Source organism: Schistocerca gregaria, chromosome 6 (genome assembly GCF_023897955.1).
Source record: "Schistocerca gregaria isolate iqSchGreg1 chromosome 6, iqSchGreg1.2, whole genome shotgun sequence".
Taxonomy (NCBI): Eukaryota; Metazoa; Arthropoda; class Insecta; order Orthoptera; family Acrididae; genus Schistocerca; species Schistocerca gregaria.
Genome location: NC_064925.1, coordinates 76,701,244 through 76,725,030, shown reverse-complemented (window position 1 = coordinate 76,725,030; position 23,787 = coordinate 76,701,244). Strand labels below are relative to the sequence as shown.

At 44.9% G+C, this 23,787-nt stretch overlaps 1 protein-coding gene across 1 annotated transcript in view; it reads right to left on the bottom strand.

Moving 5' to 3' along the window:
• LOC126277985 (eukaryotic translation initiation factor 2A) overlaps positions 1 to 23,787 on the bottom strand; it is a 147,026-nt gene that overhangs the window by 12,179 nt on the left and 111,060 nt on the right. The window contains exon 12 of the mRNA XM_049977650.1: positions 15,811 to 16,013. Coding sequence (XP_049833607.1) covers positions 15,811 to 16,013 — 203 coding nt within the window. The remainder of the gene's footprint in view (positions 1 to 15,810; positions 16,014 to 23,787) is intronic.

The following is a 23,787-nucleotide window of genomic DNA, read 5'->3' as shown; positions in this document are numbered from 1 at the left end:
TTAATAAGCCCTTGCTTATTCCTGTGAAGGGAGAACCATTCGCACTGCCAAAGGGACACCACCTCCTGACAGATGGCAATGCTGAGATTATCAGAGGGAATAGAGGCACTTGCGGGCTGAGGTACGAGAACTGCAGCCTTGGCAGCAGCGCCAGCAGCCTCGTTTCCTGGCAAACCGACATGACCAGGGCCCCCCACAGAAACATGAAATTGGTTCCACCAAAAGTGTGCAAGTGACAGTTTTCCTGGACCCGCTGCACTAAGGGATGAGCAGTGAACAGCACACAGACTTTGGAGAGTGCTTAGTGAGCCTGAGCAGGACACAATTGGGAAGACTATGTTGTGGCCAGATAAAAGGCGAAAAGCTCAGCTGTAAATACTGAAGAATGTGCTGGAGGCCGATATTGAAAGACACGGGTGCTAATGACGAAGGCACACCAGACCCCATGATCAGTACCAGAGCCATCAGTGTATACAAAGGTGCTAACACGATGTTCTATGTGAAGGTCGTGAAACTGATGGTGGCTGGAGTAGTGTCCTCAGGAAGCGAATGAAGGCCAAGGTTAACATGGGCTGCTTCACAAAGCCAAGGTGGTGAAGGTTTCACACCCACTGGGAAAGTTGCAGGTAGCATGAAGTTAAGCCACTGTAGCAAGTGGCGAAAACTGACTCCAGGAGGTAACAGAGAAGAGGGATGAGCCCCATACTGACGATCAAAGGAATCATCAAAGAAGGAGGCATAGGAGGGGTCGCCACACATGGCAGACAAACGGCATGCGTACCTGCTGAGGAGAAAGTCACGGCAGTAGGACAATCTTGGTTCAGCAGCTTCAGCATACAGACTCTCAGCCGGGCTGGTGTAAAAGGTGCCCATGACCAAAATGATGCCATGACGATGGATACTGTTGAGGCGGAATAAAGGGGATGGGCGTGTGGATGGATAAACAGAGCACCCATAGTCGAGTTTCAAACGGACAAGGGAGCGGTACAAACGGACGACGGTGGTTTGATCGGCACCCCAGGAAGTACCACTGAGGACACGTAGGACATTGAGGGACTGCGTACACCAAGTAAGATACAAGGGAGGACCAAGAAAGTTTCCTATTGAGCAGGAGCCACACGAATTTCGTAGTCTCAATGAATGGAAGAGCAGTAGGTCAAATGGAGACATGGTGGGAGTAACCATTTGGGCTGCCAGAAATTCATACAGACGGTTTTGACAGGGGAAAAGCGAAAGCCATTGTCGATGCTCCAGGAGTGAAGACGATCAAGAGAGCACTGAAGGTGCCGCTCAGTGGGGCAGTTCCATAGGAAACTGCAATAGATGGCAAAATCATCGACAAAAAGGGAGCTGGAGATGCCCAGTGGGAGACAGACAATTATAGGTGATAGCAAACAGGACGACAATCAGGACAGAACTCTGAGGCACACCATTTTCCTGGCTAAAGGTGTCTGACAAGGCAGAACCCACATACACCTTGAAAACTCTGTCTTGTAAAAATGCCCACAGAAAACAGGGCAGGTGCCAACAGAAGCCCCACGTGTGAAGAGTACAGAGGATATCAATTCTCCAGCAGATGTCGTAGACCTTCTCCAAATTGAAAAACATGGCCAGTCTGGGATTTTCGTAGAAAACCATTCATGACATGGGTGGACAAAGTAACAAGATGGCCAACTGCAGGACGCCGCACTCAAAATCCACACTGTGCATTCATTAGTAAATGGCGAAACTCGAGCCACCACACTAGCCGGGCATGAATTGTAAGTTCCCTTGCAAACACAGCTGGTAAGAGAGATGGGGCGTTAGTTAGTTGGAAGGTTTTTCTCCTCACCGGGCTTAAGTATGGGTATTACTGTGGCTTCATGCCAGCGTCCAGGAAATGTGCCCTCAGCCCAGATGCTGTTGTACATGTTAAGCAGAAAATGCTTGCCCATAAGAGAGATGTGCTACAACATCTGAATGTGGATGTTGTCTGCCCTTGGGGTGGAGGATTGGGATAAACTGAGAGCATGATAGTCTCCCTCACAATAATGGTGGCATTGCAACACTCACGATTCTGAGAAGAGAAGGGTATAGCCCAAGTCTCCTCCACTCGTTTCTGATGGATGAAGGCAGGGTGATAGTGGGAAGAGCTCAAAACGTCCGCAAAATGGTGGCCCAAGGTGTTGGGCATAGAAATAGGCTCCACGATGACATCGTCAGCTACAGTCAGGCCAGAAATTGGGGAATGGATCTTGGTTCCAGAGGGCTTTTGGAGGTTGGTCCACATGACAGAGTAAGGTGTGGAACTGTTAAATTAACTAGTGAATGAAATCTAGCTAGCTCTTTTGCTATCCTGAAGAACTTGACAACACTTCGCACACATCTGTTTATAATGAATGCAGTTTTCCAGCATAGGGTGGCGGTTAAAAATGCGGAGAACACATCTCCGTGCGTGAATTGCGTCATGGCACACCTCAGTCCACTGAGGGAGTGGGACACGACATTGCAAAGAGGAAGTGCGGGGAATGGAACATTCTGCAGCAGTAAGGATAACATTGGTGAGATAGTCCACATGATCATCACAACTGGGGAAATCTTGTTCTTCGAAGGTCGCCTGGGAGGAGTAAAGCTGCGAGTCAGCCACAGTAAGTTGCCATTTGGGTGTACATGTGGATGGGGTAGGAATCAGCAGACGGAGAGCACACAGGAAATGGTAACACAAGTAGTCATCAGGAAGAATGAACACCTCAAGACGATGGGCAAGCTGGGCAGTGCAAAAGAATAGGCCCAAATGGAAACAGGTGTGTGAGGAGTCTGAAAGGAAAGTGGGTGTTCCTGTGTCAAGGCAGAAGTGGTTAAGTTGGTTAATAAAGCCAGCCAAGAGGGCACCTCTTTGGCAGGTCCTGGGAGAACCCCAAAGGGGATGATGCACATTAAAGTCACAGAGTAGCAGAAATGGGGAATGTAGCTGCCCAATAAGTTGAAAGAAGTCGGCCCTGGTGACAGCGAATGATGGAGAGACATATATGGTCATTCTCAATGGAGAGAAGTCTTCCGAAGTAAGAGTGATTTCAAATGTGGGCAGGTGAGTGTCTTAGGACCATTGCTATTCACAATATACATAAATGACCTTGTGGATGACAACGGAAGTTCACTGAGGCTTTTTGCAGATGATGCTGTGGTATACTGAGAGGTTGTAACAACGGAAAATTGTACTGAAATGCAGGAGGATCTGCAGCGAATTGACACATGGTGCATGGAATGGCAATTGAATCTCAATGTAGACAAGTGTAATGTGCTGCGAATACACAGAAAGAAAGATCCCTTATCATTTAGCTACAATATAGCAGGTCAGCAACTGGAAGCAGTTAATTCCATAAATTATCTGGGAGTACGCATTAGGAGTTATTTAAAATGGAATGATCATACAAAGTTGATCGTCGGTAAAGCAGATGCCAGACTGAGATTCATTGGAAGAATCCTAAAGAAAAGCAATCCGAAAACAAAGGAAGTAGGTTACAGTACGCTTGTTCGCCCACTGCTTGAATACTGCTCAGCAGTGTGGGATCTGTACCAGATAGGGTTGATATAAGAGATAGAGAAGATCCAATGGAGCAGCACACTTCGTTACAGGAACATTTAGAACTCGCGAAATCGTTACGGAGATGACAGATGAACTCCAGTGGAAGACTCTGAAGGAGAGATGCTCAGTAGCTCGGTACAGGCTTTTGTTGAAATTTCGAGAACATACCTTCACCGAGGAGTCAAGCAGTATATTGCTGCCTCCTACGTATATCTAGCGAAGAGACCATGAGGATAAAATTAGAGAGATTAGAGCCCACACAAAGGCATACTGACACTCCTCCTTTCCACAAACAATACAAGACTGGAATAGAAGGGAGAACCGGTAGAGGTACTCAAGGTACCCTCCGCTACACACCGTCAGGTGGCTTGCGGAGTATGGATGTAGATGTAGATGTAGATATGGTACAGAGGGAAAAAGTCAGGTGGGGAAGGAAAATGGAAACTGCAACAGGTTGAAAACTGGTAGTCACGAAGATGGGTTGACTATGAATGTCATACAGTATGAGCAGCATGATACCCTCATGAGAGAATGCCGACCTCAGGAGGAAGGTCAAAACGAATTGGTAAGTAATGTGAAAGCTCAAAGCGCTTGTGAGGGCACAATTTCGTTTTCTGAAGGCAGAGAACAGGGGAATGCTGCAATGCTAAAAGCAGCCGTAAATCCTCTTTGTGGGACTGAAGGCCACGAACGTTCCATTGGAGGACAGTCATGAGGAGGAAGAGATGCAGGTGTGACAACTCGACGGTTGCCACGTGACAGCCGGTGGAGAGTCGCTACTACAGGGCACATAAGCAGGAGGATCCCCCTCCCTCACGAATCATGGACCTTGCCGTTGGTGGGATGGCTTGTGTGCCTCAGTGATACAGATAGTCCTACCATAGGTGCAACCACAACTGAGGAGTATCTGTTGAGAGGCCAGACAAACATGTGGTCCCTGAAGAGGGGCAGCACCCTTTTCAGTAGTTGCAAGGGCAACAGTCTGGATGATTGACTGATCTGGCTTTGTAGCAATAACGGCCTTGCTGTGCTGGTACTGCGAATGGCTGAAAGCAAAGGGAAACTACAGCCGTAATTTTTCCCGAGGGCATGCAGCTTTACTGTATGATTAAATGATGATGGCGTCCCCTTGAGTAAAATATTCCGGAGGTAAAATAGTCCCCCATTCGGATCTCCGGGTGGGGACTACTCAAGAGGATGTCATTATCAGGAGAAAGAAAACTGGCGTTCTACGGATCGGGGTGTGGAATGTCAGATCCCTTAATTGGACAGGTAGGTTAGAAAATTTAAAAAGGAAAATGGATAGGTTAAAGTTAGATATAGTGGGAATTAGTGAAGTTCGGTGGCAGGAGGAACAAGACTTCTGGTCAGGTGACTACAGGGTTATGAACACAAAATCAAATAGGGGTAATGCAGGAGTAGGTTTAATAATGAATAAAAGAAATAGGTGTACAGGTAAGCTACTACAAACAGCATAGTGAACGCATTATTGTGGCCAAGATAGATATGAAGCCCACACCTACTACAGTAGTACAAGTTTATATGCCAACTAGCTCTGCAGATGACGAAGAAATTGAAGAAATGTATGATGAGATAAAAGAAATTATTCAGATAGTGAAGGGAGACGAAAATTTAATAGTCATGGGTGACTGGAATTCAAGTGTAGGAAAAGGGAGAGAAGGAAACATGGTGAGTATGGATTGGGGCTAAGAAATGAAAGAGGAAGCCGCCTGGTAGAATTTTGCATAGAGCACAACTTAATCATAGCTAACACTTGGTTTAAGAATCATGAAAGAAGTTTGTATAGATGGAAGAATCCTGGAGATACTAAAAGGTATCAGACAGATTATATAATGGTAAGACAGAGATTTAGGAACCAGGTTTTAAATTGTAAGACATTTCCAGGGGCAGATGTGGACTTTGACCACAATCTATTGGTTATGACCTGTAAGTTAAAACTGAAGAAACTGCAAAAAGGCGGGAAATTAAGGAGATGGGACCTGGATAAACTGAAAGAACCAGAGGTTGTACAGAGTTTCAGGGAGAGCATAAGAGAACAATTGACAAGAATGAGGGAAAGAAATACAGTAGAAGAAGAATGGGTAGATTTGTGGGATGAAGTAGTGAAGGCAGCAGACGATCAAGTAGGTAAAAAGATGAGGGCTTGTAGAAATCCTTGGGTAACAGAAGAAATATTGAATTTGATTGATGAAAGGAGAAAACATAAAAATGCAGTAAGTGAAGCAGGCAAAAAGGAATAAAAATATCTCAAAAATGAGATCAACAGGAAGTGGAAAATGGCTAAGCAGGGATGACTAGAGGACAAATGTAAGGATATAGAGGCTTATCTCACAAGGGGTAAGATAGATACTGCCTTTTTTTGTCATCAGTCTACTGACTGGTTTGATGCGGCCCGCCACGAATTCCTTTCCTGTGCTAACCTCTTCATCTCAGAGTAGCACTTGCAACCTACGTCCTCAATTATTTGCTTGACGTATTCCAATCTCTGTCTTCCTCTACAGTTTTTGCCCTCTACAGCTCCCTCTAATAGCATGGAAGTAATTCCCTCATGTCTTAGCAGATGTCCTATCATCCTGTCCCTCCTCCTTATCAGTGTTTTCTACATATTCCTTTCCTCTCCGATTCTGCATAGAACCTCCTCATTCCTTACCTATCAGTCCACCTAATTTTCAACATTCGTCTATAGCACCACATCTCAAATGCTTCGATTCTCTTCTGTTCTGGTATTCCCACACTTCATGTTTCACTACCATACAGCGCTGTACTCCAGACGTACATCCTCAGAAATTTCTTCCTCAAATTAAGGCCGATATTTGATATTAGTAGACTTCTCTTGGCCAGAAATGCCTTTTTTGCCATAGCGAGTCTGCTTTTGGTGTCCTCTTTGCTCCGTCCGTCATTGGTTATTTTACTGCCTAGGTAGCAGAATTCCTTAACTTCATTGACTTCGTGACCACCAATCCTGATGTTAAGTTTCTCGCTTTTCTCATTTCAACTACTTCTCATTACCTTCGTCTTTCTCCGATTTACTCTCAAACCATACTATGTACTCATTAGACTGTTCATTCCGTTCAGCAGATCATTTAACTCTTCTTCACTTTCACTCTGAATAACAATGTCATCAGCGAATCGTATCATTGATATCCTTACACCTTGTATTTTAATTCCACTCCTGAACCTTTCTTTTATTTCCATCATTGCTTCCTCGATGTACAGATTGACGAGTAGGGGTGAAAGGCTATAGCCTTGTCTTACTCCCTTCTTAATACGAGCACTTCGTTTTTGATCGTCCAGTCTTATTATTCCCTCTTGGTTGTTGTACATATTGTATATGACCCATCTCTCCCTATAGCTTACCCCTACTTTTTTCAGAATCTTGAACAGCTTGCACCATTTTATATTGTCGAACGCTTTTTCCAGGTCGACAAATCCTATGAACGTGTCTTGATTTTTCTTTAGCCTTGCTTCCATTATTAGCCGTAACGTCAGAATTGCCTCTCTCGTGCCTTTACTTTTCCTAAAGCCGAACTGATCGTCACCTAGCGCATTCTCAATTTTCTTTTCCATTCTTCTGTATATTATTCTTGTAAGCAGCTTCGATGCATGAGCTGTTAAGCTGATTGTGCGATAATTCTCGCACTTGTCAGCTCTTGCCGTCTTCAGAATTGTGTGGATGATGCTTTTCTGAAAGTCAGATGGTATGTCGCCAGACTCATATATTCTACACTCCAACGTGAATAGTCGTTTTGTTGCCACTTCCCCTAATGACTTTAGAAATTCTGATGGAATGTTATCTATCCCTTCTGCCTTATTTAACCGTAAGTCCTCCAAAGCTCTTTTAAATTCCGATTCTAATACTGGATGCTGTGACTTATTAAACTAATAGTTCGGTAATTTTCACATCTGTCAACACCTGCTTTCTTTGGGATTGGAATTATTATATTCTTCCTGAAGTCTGAGGGTATTTCTCCTGTCTCATACATCTTACTCACCAGATGGTAGAGTTTTGTCATGACTGGCTCTCCCAAAGCCGTCAGTAGTTCTAATGGAATGTTATCTACTCCCGGGGCCTTGTTTCGACTCAGGTCTTTCAGTGCCCGGACAAACTCTTCACGCAGTATCTTATCTCCCATTTCGTCTTAATCTACATCCTCTTCCCTTTCCATAATATTGTCCTCTAGTACATCGCCCATGTATAAACCCTCTATATACTCCTTCCACCTTTCCGCCTTCCCTTCTTTGCTTAGAACTGGGTTTCCATCTGAGCTCTTGATATTCATACAAGTGGTTCTCTTCTCTCCAAAGGTCTCTCTAATTTTCCTGTAGGCAGTATCTATCTTACCCCTAGTGAGATATGCCTCTACATCCTTACATTTGTCCTCTAGCCATCCCTGCTTAGCCACTTTGCATTTCCTGTCGATCTCATTTTTGAGATGTTTTTATTCCTTTTTGCCTGCTTCGTTTACTGCGTTTTTATATTTTCTCCTTTCATCAATTAAATTCAATATTTCTTCTGATACCCAAGGATTTCTACTAGCCCTCGTCTTTTTACCTACTTGATCGTCTGCTGCCTTCACTACTTCAGCCCTCAAAGCTACCCATTCTTCTTCTACTGTATTTCTTTCCCCCATTCTTGTCAATTGTTCCCTTATGTTATCCCTGAAACACTCTACAACCTCTGGTTCTTTCAGTCTATCCAGGTCCCATCTCCTTAATTTAGCACCTTTTTGTAGTTTCTTCAGTTTTAAGTTCATAACCAATAGATTGTGGTCAGAGTCCACATCTGCCCCTGGAAATATCTTACAATTTAAAACTTGATATGATACCATTTAGTATCTCCAGGATTCTTCCATGTATACAACTTTCTTTTATGATTCTTGAACCAAGTATTAGCTATGCAAAATTCTACCAGACGGCTTTCTCTTTCATTTCTTTCCCCCAATCCATATTCACCTACTATGTTTCCTTCTCTTGAATTCCAGTCACCCATGACTATTAAATTTTCGTCTCCCTTCACTACCTGAATAATTTCTTTTATCTCATCATACATTTCATCAATTTCTTCATCATCTGCAGAGCTAGTTGACATATAAACTTGTACTACTGTAGTAGGTGTGGGCTTCGTATCTATCTTGGCCACAATAATGCGTTCACTATGCTGTTTGTAGTAGCTTACCTGTACACCTATTTTTTTATTCATTATTAAACCTACTCCTGCATAACCCCTATTTGATTTTGTGTTTATAACCCTGTAGTCACCTGACCAGAAGTCTTGTTCCTCCTGCCACCGAACTTCACTACTTCCCACTATATCTAACTTTAACCTATCCATTTCCCTTTTTAAATTTTCTAACCTACCTTCCCGATTACGGGATCTGACATTCCATGCTCCGATCCGTAGAACGCCAGTTTTCTTTCTCCTGATAACGATGTCCTCTTGAGTAGTCCCCGCCCGGAGATCCGAATGGGGGACTATTTTACCTCCGGAATATTTTACCCAAGGGGACGCCATCACTATTTAATCACACAGTAAAGCTGCATGCCCTCGGGAAAAATTACGGCTGTAGTTTCCCCTTGCTTTCAGCCGTTCGCAGTACCACCACAGCAAGGCCGTTTAACATACTGAGAAAATTTATGTGAAATGTATTCCAAATTTTCTTTCAGTTGTTCTGCCACTAATGCTGCTGAGTCGGGAGGTCGGTAAAAGAAGCCAATTATTAACCTAGCTTGGTTGTTGAGTGTAACCTCCACTCATAATAATTCAACAGGAACTATCCACTTCTACTTCACTACAGGATAAACTACTACTAACAGCGACGAACACATCACCACCGGTTGCATGCAATCTATCCTTTCTAAACACCGTCTGTACCTTTGTAAAAATTTCAGCAGAATTTATCTCTGGCTTCAGCCAGCTTTCTGTACCTATAACGATTTCAGCTTCGGTGCTTTCTATCAGCGCTTGAAGTTCCGGTACTTTACCAACGCAGCTTCGACAGTTTACAATTACAATACCGATTGCTGCTTGGTCCCCGCATGTCCTGACTTTGCCCCGCACCCGATGAGGCTGTTGCCCTTTCTGTACATGCCCAAGGCCATCTAACCTAAAAAACCGCCCAACCCATGCCACACAGCCCCTGCTACCCGTGTAGCCGCTTGTTGCGTGTAGTGGACTCCTTACCTATCCAGCGGAACCCGAAACCCCACCACCCTATGGCGCAAGTCGAGGAATCTGCAGCCCACACAGTCGCAGAACCGTCTCAGCCTCTGATTCAGACTCTCCACTCGGCTCTGTACCAAAGGTCCAAAGTCAGTCCTGTCAATGATGGTGAGCTCTGCTTTCATCCCACTTGTGAGACTGGCAGTCTTCACCAAATCAGATAGCCGCCGGAAGCCAGAGAGGATTTCCTTCGATCCATAGCGACACACATCATTGGTGCCGACATGAGCAACCACCCTGTAAGCTTCATGGCATCCGAAAGGACCCTTTCCACATCTGGAATGACTCCCCCCCGGTATGCACACGGAGTGCACATTGGTTTTCTTCCCCTCTCTTGCTGCCATATCCCTAAGGGGCCCCATTATGCACCTGACATTGGAGCTCCCAACTACCAGTAAGACCACCATCTGCGACCGCCCGGATCTTGCAGACCGAGAGGCAACCTCTGGAACAGGACAAGCAGCCATGTCAGGCCGAAGATCAGTATCAGCCTGAGACAGAGCCTGTAACCGGTTCGTCAGACAAACTGGAGAGGCCTTCCATTCAGCCCTCCGGAATGTCTTTCGCCCCCTGCCACACCTTGGGACGACCTCCCACTCTACCACAGGTGAGGGATCAGCCTCAATGCGGGCAGTATCCTGGGCAACCACAGTCGTAGTCCAATCGGGGGATGCGTGGGATGAGCTGGTCGTCCCCGACAAACCCCCATCCAGACCCCCACAGTGATGCCCATTGGCAACAGCCTCAAGCTGTATGACCGAAGCCAACACTGCCTGAAGCTGGGAGCAAAGGGATGCCAACTCAGCCTGCATCCGAACACAGCAGTTGCAGTCCATATCCATGCTAAAGACTGTTGTGCAAAGAACATCTGAACTAATCTACAGAGAGTGCAAACAAATCGACACAAAATTTAAAAGGTTATTAAAATACAAGATTGCCTAGTAAATGCAGTAATGCTGCTACTTGCGCACTGCTGATACACTGCTCGGCGGAGGAAGGAGACTACGTGATTTTACACTTTTCAGGTACTAAAACGCGATGCTACAACTCTCAAATACTATAATACGCCCGAAATTTATGAATTAAACAATGCAAGTATCAAAAACACGCAAAGAAATTAAGAATTAAACTATGTAACAAATGAGTGAGCTAGGAGTATACGACTTGCTGCTGCAGCTGCTTACCCAACGGTGGCAGGTTCGGGGTTTGAGGGGATGAGGAAGTGGCTCTGGTTATTTGCTTCTGTACCAGGTCGGGAGGGTAGATGCGGGATGCAAAAGCTGTTTTCAGGTTGTTGGTGTAATGGTTCAGGGATTCAGGACTGGAGCAGATTCGTTTGCCACGAAGACCTAGGCTGTAGGGAAGGGACCGTTTGATGTGGAATGGGTGGCAGCTGTCATAATGGAGGTACTGTTGCTTGTTCGTGGGTTTGATGTGGACGGACGTGTGAAGCTGGCCATTGGACAGATGGAGGTCAACGTCAAGGAAAGTGGCATGGGATTTGGAGTAGGACCAGGTGAATCTGATGGAACCAAAGGAGTTGAGGTTGGAGAGGAAATTCTGGAGTTCTTCTTCACTGTGAGTCCAGATCAGGAAGATGTCAGCAATAAATCTGTACCAAACTTTGGGTTGGCAGGCCTGGGTAACCAAGAAGGCTTCCTCTAAGCAACCCATAAACAGGATGGCTTACAAGGGGGCCATCCTGGTACCCATGGCTGTTCCCTTTAATTGTTGGTATGTCTGGCCTTCGAAAGTGAAAAAGTTTTGAGTCAGGATGAAGCTGGCTAAGGTAATGAGGAAAGAGGTTTTAGGTAAGGTGGCTGTTGATTGGCATGAAAGGAAGTGCTCCAATGCAGCGAGGCCCTGGACGTGCGGAATATTTGTGTATAAGGAAGTGGCATCAATGGTTACAAGGATGGTTTCTGGGGGTAACAGATTTGTAATGGGTGGAAGGTGTTTATCTATGTAGGCAGAGATACCTTCTGTGGGGGGCTTGGTAACCAGCTACAAGGGGGAAGCCGGGATAATTGGGTTTGTGAATTTTAGGAAGTAGGTAGAAGGTAGGGGTGCGGGGTGTCAGTGGGGTCAGGAGGTTGATGGAGTCAGGTGAAAGGTTTTGTAGGGGGTTAAGGTTCTGAGGATTCCTTGAAGCTCCGCCTGGACATCAGGAATGGGATTACCTTGGCAATCTTTGTATGTAGTATTGTCTGAAAGCTGGAGCAGCCCCTCAGCCACATACTCTCGACATCAAGTATCACGATCGTGAAACCCTTGTCCGCCGGAAGAATGACGATGGATAGGTCAGCCTTTAGATCACGGATAGCCTGGGCTTCAGCTGTGGTGATGTTGGGAGTAGGATTAAGGTTTCTCAAAAAGGTTTTAGAGGCAAGGCTGGAAGTGAGAAATTCCTGGAAAGTTTGGAGAGGGTGATTTTGAGGAAGAGGAGGTGGGTCCTGCTGTGGCGGAGGGCAGAACTGTTCCAGGCAGGGTTCAATTTGGATAGTGTCTTGGGGAGTTGGATCATTAGGAGTAGGATTAGGATTTTTTTCTACACGGCAAAGTGATATTTCCAGCAGAGAGTACGAGTGTAGGACAGTAAATCTTTGACGAGGGCTGTTCAGTTGAATCTGGAAGTAAGGCTGAAGGTGAGGCCTTTGGATAGGACAGAGGAAAGGTTAACTGCTGAATTACAGTGTTGTGGTTCCAGATTGTGTTGATTAGAATTTTGAGGTTTTGGGGGGAGTGGAGCTGGAAGTGGGAGATTGAGTAGATGGGAGACACTGGGTCTGTGTGCAATAAGAGGATGTTGAGGTTTGCTGGAAAGGTTGTGGAGGGTGAGTGAGTTGCCTTTCCAGAGGTGGGAAACCAGGAGATTGGATAGTTTTTTGAGGTGGAGGGTGGCATGCTGTTCTAATTTGCAGTTGGCCTGTAAAAGAATGCTCTGAACAGCCAATGTGGATGTGGGAGAGGAAAGACTGAGGATTTTTTTAAGGGTAGGAGTTGACGGGTGTGTTCATTTGCTGAGCTGATGTGTAGGTGAAGGATTAGGCGGGTGAGGGCTATGGATTGTTCAGTTTGGAACTGGTATATGGACTAATGGAAAGAAGAGTTACAGCCAGAGAGGGGAACTTTATGTGTGAGGCCTTTGGGGGTAATGCCAAATGTCAGACAAGCCTGAGTAAATAAAATATTGGAGCATCATCTGGCTAGAGCGAAGGAATGTTTGCAGAGGGAATGTAAATAAAACTTAATGGGGTCATTGTGGGGATGTTGTGAGGGTGACATGGTATTAGAAGGTGGAAAGTGTAACATGAGGCTGAAATGAAAATAAAATTAAAAATTTATGGGGAGAGATAAAGGTGAACTAGAAAGCAACTGGAGATCTGGTGAGAAAAAAGTCGAAAAAGTGTTAGTTAAAGGTGAGCGATGTTGATCCTGTGGTGAACCGGGATTGGTAAACAACGATGTGCACAAAGGTTAGGTAGTTGTGTTGCCTCCAAAATACGTTAAAGGATAGAGAAATTCGGAAAATTTCTATAAGACTGCATGTAAATGTATTAAATGTGGTGGCAGATTATGAAGATAAGGCTAACAATTGTCTGATGAAGAAATAATGACGTTAAAAACTGTGGGTAGCAGCTGAAAATGACCAGTGATGTGGGAAAAACGGAAACAGAAATAAAGCCAAAGTTGTTAGAACTAGCCAAAATTGTTGTTTAATAGATGAAAGGAACTGTTTGTGAATGGGGAACAGTGGATATTATAGCAGCGATAGTGTTGAAAGCAGAAAAAGTTTTTGGTCATGGGTTGGAACTGAGTTACGTATTACTGAGTATATATAGGCAGGATAAAATTGTATGTCAGATTACGGTAAAAAGGAGAAGGTGAATACAAAGTGAAACTATTTGCACAAACGAAAAGAGAAAGTAAGCTGACAGAAAAGATTTCGAAATGCAACAGTGACAATAACAAACGTAATTGTTGGGTTAAAATTAATGATATGAATATAATCGAGGGAAACATTCCACATGGGAAAAATATATCTAAAAACAAAGATGATGTAACTTACCAAACGAAAGCGTTGGTATGTTGATAGAGACACTAACCATCCACTGATGCCACTTCCTTATACACAAATATTCCGCACATCCAGGGCCTCACTGCGATGGAGCACTTCCTTTCATGCCGATCACCTGCCACACCCTACCTAAAACCTCTTCCCTCATTCATCCTGACTCACAACTTCTTAACTTTCGAATGCCAGACATACCAACAATTAAAGGGAACAGCCATGGGTACCAGGATGGCACCCTCGTACGCCAACCTATTTATGGGTCGCTTAGAGGAAGCCTTCTTGGTTACCCAGGCCTGCCAACCCAAAGTTTGGTACAGATTTATTGCTGACATCTTCCTGATCTGGACTCACAGTGAAGAAGAACTCCAGAATTTCCTCTCTAACCTCAACTCCTTTTGGTTCCATCAGATTCATCTGGTCCTGCTCCAAATCCCACACCACTTCCCTTGACGTTGACCTCCACTGCCCAATGGCCGGCTTCACAGACCCGTCCACATCAAACCCACCAACAAGCAACAGTACCTTCATTAAGACAGTGACCAGCTGCCACCCATTCCATATCATACGGTCCCTTCCCTACAGTCTAGGTCTTCGTGGCAAATGAATCTGCTCCAGTCCTGAATCCCTGAACCATTACACCAACAACCTGAAAACAGCTTTCGCATCCCACAGCTACCCTTCTGACCTGGTACAGAAGTAAATAACCTGAGCCACTCCCTCATCCCCTCAAACCCTGAATCTCCCACAGAACAACCTCAAAAGTGTCCCACTTGTGACAGGATACCTTCCGGGACTGGATTAGACTGCTCTCCAGCAGGGATACAACTTCCTCAAATCCTGCCCTGAAATGAGATCTATCCTTCATGAAATCCTCCCCATTGAGTGTCTTTCCGCCGTACACCTAACCTTTGTAACATCTGGGTTCATACCTACAAAATCCCTACCCCCTGGTGCCTACCCTTGTAACCACCCCCGGTGTAAAACCTGTCCATGCACCCTCCCACCACCACCTACTCCCGTCCTGTAACCCGGAAGGTGTACACAATCAAAGGCAGAGCCACGTGTGAAAGCACCCTCATGATTTACCAACTGACCTGCCTACACTGTGAAGCTTTGTATGTGGGAATGACCAGCAACAAACTGCCCATTCACATGAACGGACACAGGTAGACAGTGTTTATTGGTAATGATTATCACCCTGTGGCTAAACATGCCTTGGTGCACGGCCAGCACATCTTAGCACAGTGTTACACCATCCGGGTTATCTGGATACTTCCCACTAACACCAACCTATCAGAACACCGGAGATGGGAACTTGCCCTTCAATATAACCTCTCTTCCCGTTACCCACCAGGCCTCAACCTCCGCTATTTCAAGTTGCCGCCGATCATACCTCACCTGTCATTCAACAACATCTTTGCTTCTGTACTTCTGCCTCAACTGACATCTCTGCCCAAACTCTTTGCCTTTATATATGTCTGCTTGTGTCTGTATATGTGCAGACTGATATATATATATTGTGTGTGTGTGTGTGTGTGTGTGTGTGTGTGTGTGTGTGTGTGTGTGTGTGTGTGTGTGTGTGTGTGTGTGAGCGTGCGCGCTTAAGTGTTTACGTGTCCCTTTTTCCCTCTAAGGTAAGTCTTTCTGCTTCCAGGATTGGAATGACTCCTTACCCTCTCCCTTAAAACCCACATCCTTTCGTCTTCCCCCTCTCCTTCCCTCTTTCCTGATGAAGCAACCGTGGGTTGCAAAAGCTTGCATTTTGTATGCGTGTTTGTGTCTCTATCAACATACTAATGCTTTCGTTTGGTAAGTTACATCATCTTTGTTTTTAGATATTTTTTTCCCACGTGGAATCAATCTCTCTCTCTCTCTCTCTCTCTCTCTCTCTCTCTCTCTGCACACGTTAAGAATAAATAATTAACTTACACTCTTTATCTTCTTGATTTTCTTGCTTTTCTCGGGATCGTCGGGCATTTCCACTTCTGCAATTGCAGGTGGGAGCTTTACTGTGTGTGAGGTTACTGGAGCTGATTCTCCATTTGTAACTACCTGAGAATTGTCTTGCTCTTTCCGTGCCTTCTTAGCTTCTCGTTTCTTTTTTTGTTTCAAGGCAGCTTTGGATGGGTTGGCTGTAGGGAAAAAAATACATTTTCTCTATACATACAAAAAACAAAACAAAAAAACAGAAGCATACTTCAAGAACAAAATTTTGTGGCTAAATTCCAAAATTATTATTATTGATATTATTACAATCAAACCTCCATACAACAATTACCAATACAACGATAAACCCGGGTACAGCAACAATTTTATATGGTCCCGGCTGATTTCCTATATGTACTATGTTAATTACCCTAATTAAAATGATGAGCTTAATTTAGCAACACCCAGTTATAACGAAGACAAAATTTTGAGCAATTTACTATTTCCTACTTCTATGAAGCTCACTATAGTGGTATGTGTTGTTTACTTAGCTACTAGACTTTCAGCGCTTTATTTCCTGAAGTTTCGCTACACAAAATTGTGTTTATCCTAGCGGTAAAGAGAATAGCATACAGCCACAGGCGGGCTGTGCTGAGCGGCAAATGTCAGAGAGTTCCTTTGTTTGAACGAGTGTTTAGTTTGTCTGTTGTTGAGATTCAGTAGCAAACAGAAGTGTTTTGTTGGGCTCACAAGCAGCTTATCTGCATGATTTTTGCAATTTGTGAATGTTTTTGATTGATGAAAACAGTTTGGACTTTGCTAAAATTTGGACAACGACTGGAACTCAAAAATAAATAAGGTTGGAGACAAAAACAGAGGTTTTCAAAGACAATGATAATGGAACGAAACAAGTAGATGTGGTGAGGAAGTATGGACTTGCACGATCGACATTATCTACAATCCATAAAAAATGAAAAGAAATTGAAGAAAGTTTTGTAAGTGGCAAATTTAACCTGTCGAGAAAAAGAATGAAGATGGCTGCTGCTGATGATGTGGACAGCGCTAAACTGCAGTGGTTTAATGAGACCTATGCACAGAATGTACCAATTGATGGTCCATTGATTTGTCAAAAAGTTTTAATTGCTTGCTGATTCTAATTTTAAGGCAAGTAAAGGACGGTTGCAAAGATTTAAGGTCAGGCATGGGATCATTTTTAAAGCGATTAGAGGAGAAGAAAAATCAGCATCTTTAGGTGATGCAGAATGTTGGAGGAAAAACACCATGTGTAAACTGTTAGAAAAATACAATCCTGAATATTTGTACAATGCAGGTGGGACGGGATTGTTTTATCAGCTGGTACCAGAGAAAACGATGGCCTTTAGAGGAGAGAAGTGTTAAGGGGGGAAGCAAGTTAAAGTACGCCTAACTGTTCTTCCCTGCAGCAGTGCATCAGGGACACACAAATTGACACCACTGGTGATCAGACTATCAGCAAACCCATGGTGCTTCAAAAATGTAAGAAGCTTACCAGGTAACAGGGTACATACATTTTATTTTACCTTCCTGTAATTTATAAGTTAATTCAGTACAGTATAGCTTCAGCTGTAATGTTTTGCTACAGACGTATTGTGAATGTGATTTCTTTTACTGCAGTCAATTACAAGGCAAATTGAAAAGCATGGATGATGTCTACTCTTTTTAGTGAGTGGTTGCTTGCACTTGATAAAGAGATGTTAATGAAGAATAAGAAAATTGCAGTGCTGGGGAAAATTAAGAACTTTAAGACAAAATACCATCCATGTTAAGTTTAACACATGATTGCAAACATTGAAAGATGGGGTGAGCAATTCCAACAGCTTCAATGTGAAGCAGGTTTGTGACATGATTGCTAGTTACTGGAACAGTGTACAGCCGAATGTGATTGTGAACTGCTGGAAAAATGCAAGAATTTCCTAAAGTGAAGATGTCGGTGAGAATGTTGTGGTGGATTAAATAACCCAGGATGATATTCAAAGTTATCTGGAGATTTATTCAGCAGTTACTGGTAAAACCATAGGTGCTTCAGTAGTTGAATACTTGTCAGTGGATGACGAGGCGTTGGTGTTAGAAGCATATACCGACAAATCTACTATCGAGGAGTTAAAGCATCATTCACCTATTGAAGATTCTGATGAGCTAATAGGTCAGCTGGAAACCACTCAGCAGGTAGCATCTTCAATCCCCAGCGTTTCAGCGCAGAAATTGATTGCGTTAGAGGAGATAAAGACAATATTCACAAAGGAATCTTTTAGAGAAAAGAAACAAAGGACAATAAGTGAATTTTTCTGTACCCAAAAGTAAGGTATTCTACAGGTACAGTATTAATAATGAAGTGAACAAAATGTGTTTCATTATTTGTCTTTTAATGTTATTTTTCATCTGAAAAGTACTACAGTAATGCATTTCTCAGCCATGAAAACATTGCTCCTTGCTCCGAGTCATGGCAACAAAACCTCATTATAAAAATAGCCCTAGTACGGTTTGGTTGGTTTGTGGGGGGTTGAAGGGACCAGACTACAAAGGCCATCGGTCCCTTTTTTCCACGACCATGAAACACCCACAAGGAAGAAAAACAAGCAACAGAGAGAACAAGAAAGACACAGACAAAGACCAGAAGAAAGGAAATAAGAGTACACATAGTTTCACAGTGGTTAGCCGACCATGGAAACAAAAAACGGGAAAAGCCAATCACCAACAGACACACTAAAAAACCCAATATAAAACCATAGGGCAAAGGCCAGACTCAACACTCAAAAGAAACAAACCCTCAGATTGAGCGATAAAAGCCCCTTGTGCGAATAAAACTCGAAACTATGCCTGCCATTGCAGCATCATCTGTTAAAGTGCAGGGAGCATATCAGGGAGCACAAACGTCTGCCTGAGCGCAGTTAAAAGTGGACAGTCCAACAAAATGTGGATCACTGTACGCTGAACCACAGTGAGAGAGGGGTGGGCCCACACGGTGCAATAAATAACTGTGCGTCAGGCAGGTGTGGCCAATGCGTAGCTGGCAGAGTACATCGGAGTCCTTGTGAGAGGCCTGCAAGGAGGAGCGCCACACACCGGTAGTCTCCTTGATGACCTGAAGTTTGTTGGGTGAAGGCAGGGTGCGCCATTCGTCACCCCAAGTACCAAGGACCTTCTGCCGCAAAAAGGACTGGAGATCACACTCCGAAGGGCCAATCTCCAGAGCCAGTGCACCAACAGCCTGTTTGGCCAGCCTGTCAAGCCGTTCATTACCTGGGATGCCGACATGACTCGGGGTCCACACAAAAACCACAGAGCGGCCGCAATGGGCAAGAGTACGGAGGGACTCCTCGATAGTCATCACCAGACAAGAGCGAGAAAAACACTGGTCGATAGCTTGTATACCCCTCAGGGAGTCACTACAGATGACGAAGGACTCACCTGGGCAGGAGCAGACATACACGAGGGCGTGGGAGAGGGCTACCAGCTCCGCAGTGAAAACACTGTAGCCATCCAGGAATGGAGTGTTGTTCAGAGTGATCCCCAAGAGTAAATGCTTAACCAACTCGACCAGCAAATGCGGCAAGGATGGAAAGAAAGCGGCAGCAGAGGGACACGGACCCAGAAAGGAGGCAGGAGAGGGAAAAACTCAAGCCCAGAGAGAAGAGACCAGACGCAAACCTCAATTGGACACCCTGACCGGGGCTGCTGTTCTGGAAGATGGACGACCGAGTTGGGGAACAGGAGACTGAAATTAGGATGCCCGGGCAAGCTACAAACATGTGCAGCATAAGCGGCCAGCAGTCGTTGGCACCTTATCTGCAGAGGGACACCAGCCTGCACAAGTGGGCTGTCAACAGGGCTTGTGTGGAAAGCTCCAGTGACGAGTCGGATCCTGCAGTGAAGGATGGGGTAAAGCAACCGCAATGCTGAAGTGATGCCAAACTGTAAGCCAGGCTCCCATAATTGAGACAGGACTGAATCTATGCATGATACAGACGGAGAAGGGTAGACCAAACAGCACCCCAACTGGTGTGACTCAAGCAATGAAGAGCATTAAGATGGCGCCAGCACGTTTGTTTACGCTGCCTAAAATGAGGGATCAAGTCAACCAGGTATCAAAAAGCAAGCCCAAAAACCAATGTGTCTCCACTAGGCAAGAGGTTCGCCGTCAAGATAAAGCCTTGGCTCAGAGTGAACAGTGCGGCACCGGCAGAAATGCATTATGGAAGTCTTGGCGGCCGAGAACTGGAAGCCGTGTGTGACGGCCCAAGACTGTGCCCAGAGGATAGTGCCCTGTAGCTGCCATTCAGCAACCGCAATGCCAGTGGAGCTATAGTATAGGCAAAAGTCATCAGCATACAAATAAGCCGATACGCACATTCCCACAGCAGCAGCTAGTCCATCGATAGAAACTAAAAAGAGGCAGACACTCAAGACAGAGCCTTGCGCGACCCTTTTCTCTTGAACTCAGGAGGAACTATGGGAGGGACCAACTTACACCCAAAAGGAACAAAGTGACTAAAAATTTTGAATAAAAATTGGGAGCAGGCCCCTAAGACCCCGCCCATGAAGCGTGGTGAGGATGTGATGTCGCATTGTTATATCGTATGCCTTCCGCATTTCAAAAAAGACGGCAACCAGATGCTGACGGCAGGCAAGTGCCATATGGATGGCAGACTCCAGGCAGACCAGATTATCAGTGACAGAGCGGCCCTTATGGAACCCACCCTGAGACAGAGCCAGAATGCCCTGAGACTCAAGAAGCCAACTCAACCTCCAGCTCACCATGCATTCGAGCAACTTGCACAGAACATTGGTCAGGCCCACGTCCAGTGGGTTTTTGCCAGGCTTCAACATTGGTATGCTGAGAGGGGACCTCACCCTCAACCCAGATATAATTAAAAAGATCTAGGAGGTGTTGCTGGCAGTCCACCAAGAGGTGTTTGAGCATCTGGTAGTGGATGCAATCCAGGCTGGGACCCATATCAGGGCAAGTGGCTAAGGCAGTTTGGAATTCCTGCTCAATGAATGGAACATTATACAATTTGGGGTGGCATGTATGGAAGGAAAGGCTCCAGCGTTCCAACCGCGTCTTGCAGGGAGCAGGCCAGCAGGTAATTCGGAGAAGGGGAACTCTGAGCATAATGCTCTGTGAAGAGTTCGGCAATCATGTCTGAGTCGGTACAAACGTCTCCATTCAGGAAAAGCCCAGGGACACTGATGGGGGCTTGATATCCAAACAGTTGCCTAATCTTGGTCCAAACCTGCGATAGAGAGGTACGGATGCCAACAGTGGAGAAATATGTTTCCCAGCACTCACGCTTCAGTTGGCGAATAGTGCGACGGGTTCGGGACGGAGCCACTTAAAGGCAATAAGGTGGTCCAAGGATGGGTGCCTCTTATGACACTCGAGGGCCCACCTGCGATCTCGAATCACCTCAGCAATCTCTGGTGACCACCAAGGCACAGTCCTCATCTGAGGGGACTCAGAAGAGCAGGGGATTGCAGATTTCGCTACAGAAATGATGCCAGTGGCATCATGAGATAGAGGCGCAATATCGGCAATGGAGGCAAACAAGTCCCAGTCAACCTTATTCAAAGCCCACCTGGCAAGGCACCCAAAAGAGTGATGCTGCGGCAGTGACAAAAAAATCAGAAAGTGGTCACTACCGCACAAGTCGTCATGCACATTCCAATGGACAGGGCTGCAGACCGGGAAATCGATGGCTGAGTACGTGCCATATGCCACACTGAAATGTGTGGAGGCACCACCATTTAAGAGAGAAAGGTCGAGCTGCGCCAACATATGCTCAACAACAGTGCCTCGGCCCATTGCCACCAATCCACCCCACAAATGGTTATGGGCATTAAAGTCACCCAGTAACAGAAAAGGTGGCTGTAGTTGGGCCACCAGCGCAGCCAATACATGCTGCGGGATATCACCATCCAGTGGAAGATAAAGGCTGCAGACAGTAACAGCCTGTGGCATCCACACCCTACAAGCGACAGCCTCTAAAGGTGTTTGAAGAGGGACACGCTCACTGTAAACAGAGTGAAGAACGTAAATGCAGACTCCACCAGATGCCCTTTCATAAGCTTCCCGATTCTTATAATAACCGCGATAGCCATGGAGGGCAGGGGTTTGCAATGCCAGAAACCAAGTTTCCTGGAGAGCAATGCAGAAGAAAAGGTGGAGGCTGAGAAGTTGTCGGAGCTCAGCAAGGTGGTGGGAAAAACCACTGCAATTCCACTGGAGAGTGACACTGTCTGCAGCCGGAAAAGGCATGAAGGGACCGAGGGGTCATATTATGCCGCTGGGTCATCGACAGCCACCGAAGGAGAGACTGAATCGAGAATCAGTGTGTCTGAGGTAGGGACGAGATTGAGGTCGTCAGGGGACGCCAAAAATCTGCATATCCTACTCAGACTCAGAGCTGGGAAGAACAGGGGGCACAGAGGCAACCTGAACCTCGTCCGTATTACCCAGTCAACCCAGTCAATTCTTCTTCTTTGCTTCCTCCTGCTGCTCCTTAGGAGAAACCTGAGAGGGAGACTCAGAAGGAGCATCAAGGACAGATGAAGAGCACGAAGCTCTTCGATCCACTGCTCGTGGCTCCCTGAGCCACTGACTGATGTCAGCTGTCGCTCTGGAGGTGGCATTCGAAGGTAGACTTCCAAGAGACTCTTTCTGCACAAGAGAAAAGGGGGGGTGGGGGGGGGGGGGGAGTGAAGTCACAGTCACAGCATACGATGTAGTCATCTGCACAGGATGAAGCTGTTCATATTTTCTCTTCGCATCCTGATAGGTGAGCCTGTCCGGGGGTTGTGCTTCCATGATTCGTCGCTCCTTATGGAGAACAGGTCAGTCAAGCAAGCAGGGGGACTGCTACTTCCCACAGTTGACAAGTGGAAGGAGGCGCACACACACATGACCGCAATCCCTGCATGTGGTGCTGGAAGTACAACGAGATGACATGTAACCAAACTTTCAACACTTGAAGCACCACTTACGGGGAGGGACGTATGGTTTCACATCACAACAGTAAACCATCACCTTGATCTTTTCAGGCAACGAGTCACCCTCAATGCCAAGATGAAGGCACTGGTAGCAATCCTGTTGTCTTTGTGTTCCCTATGCATGCGCCAGACGAAGTGGACACCCCGTCACTTTAAGTTGGTGTGTAGTCCTCATCCAACTGCAAAAGGAGGTTGTAACATTACAGGACATATTGGGACATATTGAAGTATTCGATACTGTAGACTTTTAGGGGATGTCGATACAGATATGCAAAATGTAAAGGGAAACTTTGGTGATGTTTAAATATTGTACTGTGTCAATATTAGGACATTTTGCACAGAAAGAACAAAAATAGAATTAATGTAAATATATATTAGTGTTAGTAACCTATTTTCATTCAATTTTGTAATTATATTTCATTTTGTAAAAGAAAGACTCACTGTTTGCTGTAGCTCTGATTAATTGTATAAATTATCAGTTTTGAGCTAAATTATTTCGTATAATATGGACAAGATACTTTTAAAAACTCACCAGCTAGAGAGAAAGTCTGTAAATGAACGTTTAATGCACACTTCTGGAACTTTCTATGGAGAAATTCTATATTATGATCGCAAAAATACGAAAACTTGTGAAAACTGTTTCATAACCTAATTTCGAAAGACGATTTGTATCAAAAAATATTGCTAAAAAGATTTATTTACGTTTTGAAACACGATTTAAATCATTTTACATATAAATAGTTGTTCTACATTACTCAAGAAATATCCAGAATCAAATGTCAAGATATTGCTGGAAACATCGGTACAAATCTGGTGAAGGTTATCCAGAAGCTGGTAGAAAAATGTTATAAAATCTATTTGGAAATTATGCTTGTAAGAATTTATATGTACTGATCCTTTTACTTACTTTAATCTGTACTAAAATTCTGTAATGTCTAATTTAGTTTTAAGTCG